Here is a 13,548-nt window from a genome sequence, read left to right as displayed (position 1 = left end):
AGCAAATGATACAAAAATTCAAATTTCAACCCATCACTAAAAGTATTTCAGATATGTTTCAGTTCCGAAATCTTTATGTGGGTATCTTCAAATATACATTTACTACAAATAGACTAAAATATTTATTTTGGCAAAGAACCACTTTAAGTTATCTGTGATCCATAGAAAAATATCAGTCTATAAAAGAGTCAGGACAAGAAAGGTCTTCCTTATCTATACCGTGGGGTTTTTTGTTGGTTTTTTTTGTTTGTTTGGGTTTTTTTTGGTTTTTTTTAAGTTTTAGCTCTGTGGATACCTTCATAAAAACACCTTTGGAAGTTTTATAATTGTAACTGTTGCATTATCAGGCTACAAATGAAGTTAAAATTACATACACACGGTTTCAAATAAACTCTTCCAACCAAAATCTGGATCTTTTACAGTGCTATCATACATTAGCAAACTGTACAACACAGACTCCTGGCAATGAAGTTATCTTATGACTGTATGACTCTAAAAGCAAAAAGCATAGCTTAGAAATATTATTTTAATGATCTGCAATTACTGCCAGGTAAGTAAGTAACATTAAGCTATCTTTCCACAAAACTAAATTGAAACTATTTAACCAAGCATTTTCATGTTATTCTTATTTCCAGCTTTCAATTTTGCATTTATCATTCTAACGTAGTCAGTTTTACCTACCATATCAAGCAAAAAAAAAAAAAGTTGTTTAAGAGCTAATTAATGACCAAACATTTAACATTTCTCCCACCAAAATTAGTTTCCAACTGCAGTGACTGATGTCTTGTATTTAAAAAAGACATTTAAAGAGGTCTGTAGTTTTAAAACTGAAACTCAAATAATTCATAAATGTCTATTTCCTTAAGCTCTTCTGATTTCTTTCAGTGTTTAATTTAACCTTCCAAACTAAGAAGTATTAGCACACTAATGAGGTTATTAATGAGGTTACCCAACAAGGTCATGTTCACCTTTTCTAAGTACAAAATTCACATGGTAATGTACAGCGTACATCTATCACTAGAAAATGTTCTCCAAAATCCTTACTAATGAATGGAATCATACGAATTACAAGAAACTGAAGACTAATGGGGCTGAAGAGTATCCTCCTGATAAACGAAGACTGAAGCTGCTTTCAGTCACTTCAGAAGGATTTACATATAGCCAAGATTTAGATGAAAATCCCACTATTTCATAAGAAAGACAAATAGTTCTGAAGTTATACCAAGTTAGACTGTAAAGCTATGTCAAAGTTACCCACAGCTTGGCATATTAGCAGAGCCTCATACATCATGGTCTTGATCCTAACTGACCCCTCCATTTTAATGTGCTTCCCCCTGAGGCTTCTCTTCACATTTATAGCTTTAAATCTTGGCTTTTCACATCCTCTTTTAGAAAATAAACATTTCTAAGTACCAATTCTCAACTAGTTAATCTCCTTTAAAAAAATACTCCAATAAATATTTTTATATATTTTATGTACAGTTAAATATTTTCTACCATTACTGTAGAACTGGTAACAACATAACTCAAGAAGTTATTTTTGTAGAGGAAAAACAAAATTAAAACTGTGTGTAATAAAATCAAAGTTTTTATTTTTTTTTTGTCTCCCAACACTTAAATCTCCAGTAGGTAGTTATGATTTTTTAGTAAGTATTTTTCATATGCATAATGAATGAGTTGAGTTTTCCACAATTGTTTTCTTCTACATCCTACCCTTCCCCCAAAGCTTTACAACTACAGCAAACAAATACGGCAGTGCTGTTCTCCTCTGCAACACATTATAAATTCCAATTAGATCAAATCTTTAGTTACTTCTGAAACTACATTTATAATACATTTTGTATTATTGGGAACCACAGCAACTAAACAGCTACAAGCAAACAGAGCAACAATTTAAATAACTAATCAAACTGGACAAATCAAACCACAGACAAAGCTGTCCTCCTTTAAATAAGTCATTATCTACAGAGAACAGAAAATACTAGTTATAAATAAAAGAATGTATTTGCAAACAAAACAAGGAGGAGTAATCTACTTTAATGAGGAATGGTGGGGAAGGCAAAAATATTGTAAGACTACCAGAAGCATTTCTTCACAATCTGAGGTAGCCAATTTAGGGTTTATCTTAACTACAAGTAGCTAATACACAGTCAAATTAAGACCTATGTACCACAGCAACAAAGCCGTTAATAAAATAAAAATAAAGTATACACTTAAAAAGAAACTGGAATACAGGTCTGGATATTAAGTTCAAACATCCAGCTATTGTTTATTGTTCACAATGCTGAAGTAAATCCAGAATAGAGCCTGGTTTCAAGTTATTTTGCAGGTCAAAGTTTACCTCTGTGAAGTATCTCAATTAAAACTATTATTCAGATAAATTGCCCCTCTTCATACATCCATCAGATAGAAAAAAAGGAAAGACTACCGTTCTCATATTTTCTGCAATCCTGTGTACAAAAAGTGAAAAACAAACAAAAACAAAATGACACCAGAAAAACAACTAGGGGTGTGGGGGGGGAAGTCTGCCTTGTTTTGAAAAGTGTGAAAGACTTTCTTTTAATGTGCTACTTAGTGATGAAAGCACATAATGAATGTATCATCACAATGTGATCAGAAACTGACATTCTTGCTAGAAATTAATTTCAACGATTCTGAGATTTGCATTTCTACTTTTTTTTTCCTCCCAAAATCTACTGTAATCCAACAGTTCTCTCTCAACATCAAATGATGGCACTGCTTTCCGTATGAGTAAATCGTTGTATTTCTGCACTAACATCCACAAGAGGAATTCCCTATTACTATGAAAACTTCATGAAACCTTCACACCATTAAAAAAAGAAAAAAAACACAAAAAAAATCACAACCTGTTTGCAATATTAAGAACTTAATTGTACTTTTTATAGGAATACAGCATATAAGTAACCAGATGTTATTTTAAGAACAAAACTCTAAAAACTTAATAACATTTGGTATTACAATTATAATTTAAGTGAATACAACTGACAACTTCTGCAAATGCGTCAAGAAATTATATTTCATTTTTCAATGTCATTAAGACTCATATTTCAGAAAGATACAGAAGAAACCTGGAACACTGTGCACTGGAGATCTGTGCAGTGACTTTTTAGAAAAAAAAGTCTATTTCTATTTTAGAATCAAAGTTTTAGAATACTTCTAAAAAAAATAATAAATTATCCCTACCCAGAAGCACAGCTTGAGGTTAAAACGGTGTGCAGAGGCTGGAGATGTGGGCTGAACTTTCAAACTTACATGCCTTGGAAAAACCTTGCCACCGTGTCTCGTGTATACAACTGTAAAATAACATTTTTCTACACCAAAAAGTTACTACATGTATAGACAGTGTATATAGTGCATTCTAACCTTCAGGCTATTGCAGTGCGTTTCCATTCCCACCCTACATCAGAACCACATCACTGCAACACTGCTCAAAGTATTTCTAGGAAAAGTCATGAAAAAAACAACAGGCAGACAGATTCTCCTGGTTAAGAAAATAGTCTATATACAGTTGAAAGAAAAATCCAGCTGGGAGAGGCGAGGGTGGGAAAAAATCCATAGCAGAGCCTTTTTCAAAGAGGAAAACATGAAATCAACACATACAGAACATTTATTTATAAGGTATTGGTCTTGGGAACCAACTAAATTCACTTGCTGCTCAGCCTAGTATAAAACCAAACATCAGACAGTGTCTCGTAGTGACTGAGTAAACAATTAGGCCCCAAAATAAAGCTTTAACATGTGAAAATAACATCGAAAGCACATTCCAAACAACTCTCCCTCTGGCATGACACATACTCAAACACGGGTCTAGACTGGGCTCGAAATACGCTCTTGCTTACAACAGGTATAATCTTATCGATGCAATCTGTGATGTACACAGGCAAAACTGCCAGAGGGACTCACCGACACTAAAATAGGTAAATTGTAAGAGCTGCGTTAGTGCAACTATATCAATGCTGGTGACTAAGAGCAAAATCTACTCCAGGGAAGTCTGCACTCTGCACATTAAAACCTAATAAGAGTACGAATCCTGTTTTGTATTACAAAGTGGTGGTAGGTAAGAAAATACACAGTGACGACTGCAGCTTTTACAAATGCAGATGATAGCTCCCCATCTGACCTTGCAGTAAATCCATATTAAAAAAAAAAATAATAGCAAACTAGTTTCTAGAGTATTTTCAAAGATGCAGCCAAAGACTAGTCAAAGTTTATATGTGCTGATGAAAACCTTAGTATTTATTATACAAAAGACAGCAAACTGTTTAAGCATTTTCAGCTCCAAAAGCTGTAGCAGAGGCAGGCAGTTTCATGACGAAAAATCCAAAGAAACTTTTATGAAGTCATGTCTCCTCCTCCAAGAGATGGTATCTCTCAGTAACGTATGCTTTCTCCTACCTAGCTGTGTGTTTTGCATTTTAATTCCAAAGCTTCTATATAAAATAAGGCATCAAAATATAAATTTATGACTTGCTAGCATTAGAATTTTAAGGTAATAGTGAATCTGGCCCGTATGCTTACCTCTGATTCTTTATCACTTAAAGATCCCAAGCTTCCAAAACTGTGATTTGAACTTTCGTTATTTGTTGAGGCCTACCAAGACAAAAAATACTAAATATTATACACAGATTTAGAAAACAGCTAACTTACTATTATCACGCACAGTTATAACAAGTAATAGTAATAAAATTTCATGCTTGCAAGGAAAAATTGATTAACAATAGAGCACTTGTCACCACTTGTGACAGGTGGATGTTTTGACAGGGCACAGTAAATTCTGTATTTTGATTGCTTTTAAGCCAAGTAAAACCCTAGAACTGTTCCAGTCTTACTTGGGAATAGCAAAACATCCAATGAAAAACCCTACCAATTGATGCTACAGAATGGGCTTAAAAAGCCAATATTGTTGAAAGTACTGGAGACTACTAAAAATTTTCATTTTTCAGAGAAAATGAGGATTTAATTTTCTCCAAGACAGATAACTGGGCTATAGCAGAGATTATTTTTTTAATACATTCAATGACAGAAAATTACAACCTATTGACAATAGTATTTTACGTTCCTAAAACAAACCATTTACCCCAAAGCAACAAATTTAGACTAGTGAGGGGAAAAAAAAAAAAAAAGATAAAAACTGAAATAGTCTCAAGTTACAATATGTATTTAGACGTTTTCTAAGGTTGATTTATTCAGAAATCTTTTGAACACAGAATGGCAACAAGGATATTTTATTGAAAGAGTCTGTTCCACGTTCACTTAAAAAATGCCAACATTAGTTGAGCTTCTTTTTATAAAAACAAAAAAAATCTTATACCGCTGGATTATTCTCTTCCATATAGGAAGGCAGAACAAATACTTCGAAGTGAAACAACAACTAGTTCCAAGGCAAACACTCAGCTTTAAATTCCAGCACTGCATCAGTTTGCAGGACAATACTGCTCTGTGACATCTTCTGAATAACTAGATCACCTCTGAATTAAAAATTCTGGAGAAATGTTTAGTAAAACCACAGAATTTCCACGTGTGTTTCCCACCCCTCCAGGCAGTCTCTAGTACAGAAATGCCTACATGTACTTCTTCCTTTCAATGTCTCACTATCCAGTCATTGGAGTCAACTAAGACAATAATCTCAGTAATCTATATTCATATTTCCACCCTTGCTTACTGAAAGAGTTTGAAGATGATAGGCTTTTTTTTTCCCCCCAACAATTCCAAAAACTCTTCAGCAAAACAGTGCATAAGGGTAGGCTTTCAAAATAGCAGTCCCAATAAATAAGAGTCCATCTCAATTTAATTACCAGAAGAATAATGACCTAGAATGTTTCCAAAAATAACCAGCAAGTGCAGCTGCAACCTCTCTGTTGTCTTGCTAGGTTAGGAAAAGGAGAATTTGGTACATGTGCATTTGGGTATGTACACAGAGAGGAAGTTCTTTTGTTTTTGCCTTCAAGGCGAAAGCAGATTGATAGAGATCGTATTTATACATCACGTTTTCCCAGTTACCTCTGCACACCAGATCAAAAAGGTTTCATCAGGTTTTTTAAACAAAAATCAGATAAGCCTTTCTCAACATCTCCCACCAAGACTAAAGACTTTTTTAAAAACACAAAAAAGCATATTCCAAACACAGCCCAGATAAGTTACTACACTTTGTCTTATCTGCTTGGATACACTGAATGGTCAGAAATAAAAGAAACACAAACAAAACTGATGTAATTGTCACTTTATTGACGGTGGGATAAATCACAGAACTAGACATTGGTATTCCCCTCTACCTCCCTGCCTCCCAGATCCGAATAAAAAGTAAGCACGAAAAAGAAGAGATCTTGCACTGTATACTGAAGATCATTTGTGGAATCTTTCTGGCCAAAGATAGTAAGAACGGTGTCTTAGGTGAGGATCTGCATCCGTCAGAAGACAATGGTAGTAGTATCTTCTGCAAACAATTATCAAAGCATTCGGTAGTATTAAACAAAAAACCAAAACACTTTATCCAGCTATCCATTTGGAAACAAACTGGATGAGATACAATTATCTGTTTAAAGAGATCTTGGAATATGTCAGGGACAAGAAATTTATGTTTCACATGGTAGAGTAAAAAAGGAAATTAGCTCTTTTAAATTTCTTTTTTTTTTTTTTTTCTGGCTAATCTGGATGAACAAACTGAGAACCTGAAAGTGGAATGTAATTTAGCTAAAAGTGAAATCAGCTGAACAACAGATGACAAAAAAAGACTTGAACAGATTTATAGAAATGGTAAGCAGAGACTAATAGGGGATCAAAGTTTAAAGAAAAAGAACCCCAAGAAACTTGATAATTACTTTTAAAGAAAATGTATTGCACACATAGCAGTAGACAGATTCTGAGGAATCTGTCTGGCAGATCTGACTGGCAATAAGGCAAGGAAGCAACACAGCTGTATCAAAAACTAATAGAATGGTTTATAAATATACTAAAAGTTAAATGAAGTTAAAAGAAGGTACAAATCTGGTCATGAAAAAGTACAAGTAGTCATTTGAATTATGAGCAATCACCTGCGCAATTATAAAGAGCTAATAAATTAGGGGAGTAAGTAGTACTAGACAGCCCAAGGAAGAAAGAAGCAAAGATCGGCCAGAATTACTGGACTTGTCTCTATCGGATTTTAATCATAAGATATGGCAAGTACACATTTTTGCAGTCATAACTGGCAATTAAATAAAAAGAGAAAACAACTGCATCAACCCTACTTTGTCAATCCAACCCGATTCCTTCCCCTGACCATTTAACCCACTTCTTAAGATTGTAGTAACAGAAGTGATATATCACCTTTTTTACAGCTTTCTGAAAGTTACCTTCATGTCACTCTCAAAAACAAATGAAGAAGATATGATGCAAGATCACTATGCACTGATTTAAATTCTTTATAGTTTGTTAATAGTCATCGCTACATCATGTCTCCAGAAATTTCATCAATGTCTGCTATCAGACAGTATTTTGTTCTTTAATCTAGACTGGTAATTAAAATGTGGAATAGGAAGTGAAAAATGCTAAGTTTGTGTAAAATACTTAAAATATGAGGACACTGCAAACACTTTGGAAACGGCATTCAAAAGTACTTTGGTCATTGGGGAAATGTGCCAAAAAAATAGTATTATATCTTTTTAACATCAGTTTATTAAGTACTACACTTGGTGAAGAACATTCAAATGCACAAATACAAAACAGAGTACCACTGGCTAGGCAACAGTATTGCAGAAATCAGTCTTGGAAGTTGAAGCTAGTAACTTGAACAGAATTAGTAATAAAGGCAAATTTATTTTGCAGACATATCAACTGAAGATTAATATATGACAATGGAAGGTAATTAAGCCCTGCTATTCAATGTTCATAAGTTTTTTCCTCAAGTGTTACATCCTGGTTTATATACTAACGGACAGACTGCAGAAAGTCTACATGAACGTAGGTAAAATTGGTACGTCTGAAAAAGCTGAAAGAATTTGGCTTTGTTAATCTAGATACGTTAGTCTTCAAACAACTTTAATCTTAAAAATGGAGGTCACTTTAATCTTAAAAATGGAGGTCACACCAGACTCCCTGTGACTATTTTCAAGCCAAACTCTAAGTAGCTGGCCATCTGCAGAAGGGACAATTCCACTTAAAATACTGGGAAAAACTTTCATCTCTGATCACGTGTGCACTACTGCAAAACCACAAAAGAGCCTGTGTAAGCTATTTCTTTGGTGTTTTTAAGAACAATTCTATGTCCACGTCATAGGTTCAGGATAAATAATGCTATCTCAAAGCAAAATAACAGACTAACAAGGATTTTCCTGAAAGCATCTTCCAACCCAGTACTTTTGCAATTAAATCACATGGGCAATACACATGAGAGACAGTGTAAAATAAATTAGTATTTCAAAGATGGTAAATCTGGGTGACTGCTCTTAGAACTTACTTTAGCTCCAACACTGCAACTTCCAGTACTCCCAGTGCTGCCACTTACTACTCCTGTAAATCTTGCCTCTAACAATTCTTGTCTTCTTGGGTCCAGGCTATGAAGCTCATCCATTGCTCCTAAAAGAGATAAATAAATTCATTATATTCCCTAATATTTGCAGTGGAATATTTTACAATCAAGCCAAACATACCACTGACCTATGCAAAGAAAGGACTAATACCCTCAACTTGACAATAATTCACCATCTGTTACACAATAACAAATGCACTCAATGAATTCCACAAATTTTGGACAGCCTTGTCAATTCTGGTGAAAGCTAGAACCTGTTAGAGGTATATAAGAGACACGGAGTCTGCAGCATGCGATACGCCAACCAGGCAATTATTTATAGGTTAAAAACCAGCTGACAGGAGCTAAATATTTTCCAGCATAAAACCTCCCAATTCTGCAATCCCCTTGTTTTCACAGAATCACAAAATGGTTTAGGCTGGAAGGGACCTTAAAGATCATCTAGTTCCACCCCCCCTGCCATGGGCAGGGACACCTCCCACTACACCAGGTTGCTCAAAGCCCCATTCAGCCTGGCCTTGAACACTTCCAGCGATGGGGCACCCACAACTTCCCTGGGCAATTTGTTCCTGGGTCTCACTACCCTCATAGTGAAAATTTTTTTCTTGGTATCTATTCTAAATCTACCCTCTTCCAGTTTGAAGCCATTACCCCTCGTCCTATCACTACATGCCCTTGTAAAAAGTCCCTCTCCAGCTTTCTTGTAGGCCCTATTCAGATACTGGATGGCTGCTATAAGGTTTCCCTGGAGTCATCTCTTCTCCGGGCTGAACAAGCCCAACTCTCTGAGCCTGTCCTCATAGGAGAGGTGCTACAGCCCTCTTATCATCTTCGTGGCCCTCCTCTGGACCCTCTCTAACAGGTCCATGTACTTTTTATGTTGAGGGCTCCAGAGCTGGACACAATATTCCAGGTGGGGTCTCACAAGAGCGTAATAGAAGGGCAGAATCGCCTCCCTCGACCTGCTGGCCACACTTCTTTTGATGCAGCCCAGGAAACAGTTGGCCTTGTGGGCTGTGAGCGCACATTTCCGTATTATTTTAATTGTTTAGGTTATCAACGTACCAATGTCCAAGACAAATAAGTAAGAATCATAAGAAAAAAATGTAAATGAGAAGGTAGACCACAGTCCCCAATACCTACAAGGGAAGCCAGGGTTATATGGAGGTTCAAAAGGCTGAGAAGGAAGGAGCTGTCTCAGCAATACGAAAGGAGCCAAGAATAAGAGACCCTTGCACAGGTGGTGCCTCCAACAGAGCCCTGCTAAATGAGGTAAAGCAGTGCTGCCGGCATCAGCAGGGAAAGTAAGGTGGAAGGAAATGGAGAAACAAAAGGAGTTTCTGATGAGCTCAGCCTACATGAGTAGGCTGCAACATGATGTGCAGCTTTCTAATTTAAATATATTTAAATCACTTACGGCTGTTTAATGAGTCTGAAAGATGAGCTAGACAAATAGTCTTCCGTATTTACACAAACTGCATTCTTTGTTTTTATCTCTTCAACTACTTGAACATTCAGTTTATCTTCAATTGGAAATGTTTCAGTTGCTTTATTTTAAATAAGACATTTAATGCCAAAGTCTTTATAAACTATTTTAATAGCTTATCCCGCAAGTACCATATAAAGCAATACAGCCTCATTTTTTTCAACTAAGACACAACAAGTTTGTGCTTTTCAGTCCCACAGGACAACACAGCAGTTCAGAAAGGACTGCAAGTAATAACTATGTAGATTCAAATGGTGCTATGAAAAAAAGGTTTTGGAATTCCCTTTTCATGAAAAGTACAGTTTGTAAAGTTTAAGTGCTCTTATGAACTTCTACCCATCAGCTAAACATCCTGACAACCAAGGCACGAGCATAGCTTTCCTCACCATTAATAAGACATGAGACACTTTCTTGTATGACTCTCGGGTATCTCACAAATCTTTAACATTCAAGAACTAGACAGACCTTTCTCTACCACACATTTTGGCCATTCCTGGCCATGCGGGTAACCTTTATGGTAGTGAAAGCACTGACTGTGCTATTTGCCTAATTCAAGTTGCCCTTGATCCTGCAGGAAGGTGGATGACAGGTGGATGAGTGTGGTGTCAGTGCTCCTTTACCACAGAGCTCCGTACCCAGACCTCCTCTGATGGAAGTGTTCTGTTTTACCTCAAACCAGGACCAATTTTGGTCAGTAACTTCGCTTCTTAGCTGGGCCTCTCTAACAACTGAAATTAACAGCATATTGTGCAGACAATGTTCACTCTCTCAGGGTGATAAGACCTATGTTTATAGTTGATGCCCAGGCATAGTATGCAAAGAGGCTCTTGCTTATACTTATTGCTATAACAAAGTTGGTTGGCCTTGGTTGTTATTTGCCCCATTGGAGGTTTGGAAGCGGTAAAGCATAGTGAGGTCCCACCTGCAAGGAGGAGCGGACAGGACAGGTGACCCAAAACTGACCAACGAGGGTATTCCATCCCATCTGCCTCATGCTCATTATAAAGGCTGAGGGATCGAAAGGTCAGCTCTCTCTCTTCCTACAATGGCCAACGTCTGAGGAGGACTCTGTTCGTCTGCCTACCATCCCAATCCTGAATGCAGATCCGGAATCCAGTTCCCGCCCGTCACTGAGTCATTTTATTACTAATATTTCATTAAAGTAGTTTAGTTCCTTCTAAACTCATAAGTCTCTTTTTCCTCCTCTGCCCCTCTCTTTGAAGAGGGCTAGAGGAGAGCATCTGTCGGTCCCATCTGGAGTCCCCCAGGTTCCCAGTAGCCAATTTGGCCCAAACCACACCAAGAGAAAAACGGCTGGGAAGGGAGAGACATTGTGGAAATGTGTTGTTGCCAGAGCCTTCTTTTGAAAAATCAAACTGCAAGTGGAAGGTTAAGGATACCGCATTTTGTTTCTGGAGGTGGGGGAGTTTACCCAAATGGAGCCACATATGGAGCTGGAGGTCTTTTCCAGCAAGGCAGGGGAACTACCCAGTTTGAAACTGCAGCTGGCTTATTATCAGCCATTATAATACCGCTTTTAAACTTGCCTAGTAAAAATTCCTCCAATTTCTACATATTTTAGATTGTAAGCTCTCTGGGGTAAAGACTGTTTTACTACAGGTATGCACAGTTGCAGAACAATCAGGAATCCTCTTTAAACTCTTGCTTCCTAAAATATGTTTGTGTACTGCTTCCAAGAGTTTCAAAAACAAATTGTACACTTCTCATATGCACAAAAAATATTTCTTGCCTTTACACATTGTGCAATAAGTTGGGTTTTTTAAAAAAAAAGTAGATGCGTACAGCATACCTTTCCTAGTATGTATGTAATGTATACCTTAATGGGAAAGTATCACTCTAAAAAAGTGTAAGAAACTAATCACACCAGATTTGTCAGGAGAGCTTAAATTATTATTGTTTTGCTTCATAAAAGTAAACATGTTTAAGCATATGCTACTCTGAAATAACCAATTTTAGTTTACCAAAGTAAGCCATTTAATGAAGCAGGACTAGCAATACTTTGATTTAATAGCCTACTTGATAGTCACTGCCCACAAAAGTTCAGAGCTTAAATTACTGATGTAATTCTAGCAATTACAAACCGTGTGTATATTACAGAAACAGATACTACCATACCCTACATTGTTTATTTTATGAAATATAGGAAAGCAATAGTCACTGTGTGTACCTAAGGCTCATTCAAAGTGCTGCAGGGTAAAATTGCTACCGCAGGTCTCATGTACTGTATCTAGATACTAATGCACTAAACAGATGAGCACCCCTGGGTAACCTCACCAGTCAGAATGGTAATTTAGCAGGTAGAGGGGCAGTCCACAGCACAGGTGACATACAATCCTCCTCCTTTTTTTTTTTTCTGCTCAGATTCTAGAGCCTACACACACTAATGAATGTACTCTATTCTCTTCATTATTTCTCCTGGAGTGTTTCGTGTTGTTATGTTTGGTTGGGTTTTTGTTATTGTTGTTAAATATCCAGAACCAGAAAGTAACACACACTCTGCCATCCTTGTGATCTCAAGGACAAGACAGAAAAGCTGGATTCAACTCTTTTCTCAACACAGAACAAATCCTAGGAAGATCTATTAAACTGTCTTCCTCATTCATGCTGTAATATAAAATACACCATTCACTCCCAGACACCCAGATGTTTTTTTCAAGAACATGCAGTTCTGTACAGTCCTTCAGTTCTCAGCACAAGTTACTTACTTTTAAAGGTGCCATAAGCTTTAAGGCACTTCATCTCAGGGACAAAAACACCGGAATTTATAAATTACCTGCTGACAGAACACCCTGCTGCCCACAAGATCAACATAATTTACAGTTTTGAAAATATACTCAGACTTCTTACTTGAACTAACTTAATTCCCACCCCTGAAAGCCAACTCGCTAAGTCAAAGGACACACAATCACGTTACACAAGTACTTACAACATATTCATGATGACGCTAAATGAAAGACTGGCATTGCTACCACTCACTGCCATTCAAACTTCTGCTATCTTCCAAAGAGCACAACTGGAAAATTATCCAGAACTTACAGAGGAGCCCTAAAAAACTACTTTTTCTTTATTTCTTGTAACCGCTACAGATTTTGGAATGCTGCTTCTAGTATTTTTTTGTTGTTGTTGTTTTTAAAGTTACCAACACTACCTAGCTCTTGTATTCTTTGGGAGCAGTAGTATCTTCCGTATTAATTTATCCTTCAGAACCATATATAGCCTCTCCTCTAAAAACTAATACAAAATATACACATTTCTTGTCCTGAAAAGGATACTTTTTGCAAGAACTCTTTTGAAAAGAACTCCAAAATCTTCTGAGAATTTGTTAAGCAATGGGTTATGTCAAAAGCCAAAGTTACGAATTCAAAGAAGCATTTTATAAGCTTTTCCATGGCATTCAGTATAACAAATTACACCGTATTCTACCTTAGCAAACAGAGATGTAAGGAATCGGAGGATTCTCGATTGTAGTTTGAATTTTTCAGAACTGGTGACCAGAAAATAATGAAGTGCAACT

General features: G+C 36.5%; 1 protein-coding gene across 1 annotated transcript in view; it reads right to left on the bottom strand.

Moving 5' to 3' along the window:
• Positions 1–8,572, bottom strand: part of TLK1 (tousled-like kinase 1) — a 44,094-nt gene extending 35,522 nt beyond the window's left edge. Inside the window, 2 exon segments of the mRNA XM_009894562.1 lie at positions 4,540–4,611; positions 8,456–8,572. Of these exon segments, the coding sequence (XP_009892864.1) occupies positions 4,540–4,611; positions 8,456–8,569 (186 nt within the window). The 5' untranslated portion in view covers positions 8,570–8,572.
• Between the last annotated feature and the right edge of the window lie 4,976 nt (positions 8,573–13,548).

Source organism: Charadrius vociferus, unplaced genomic scaffold (genome assembly GCF_000708025.1).
Source record: "Charadrius vociferus isolate BGI_N301 unplaced genomic scaffold, ASM70802v2 scaffold161, whole genome shotgun sequence".
In the NCBI taxonomy this organism is placed as follows: domain Eukaryota; kingdom Metazoa; phylum Chordata; class Aves; order Charadriiformes; family Charadriidae; genus Charadrius; species Charadrius vociferus.
The sequence above is the reverse complement of the archived record's forward strand: the minus strand, read 5'-3'. Positions and strand labels throughout refer to the sequence as shown.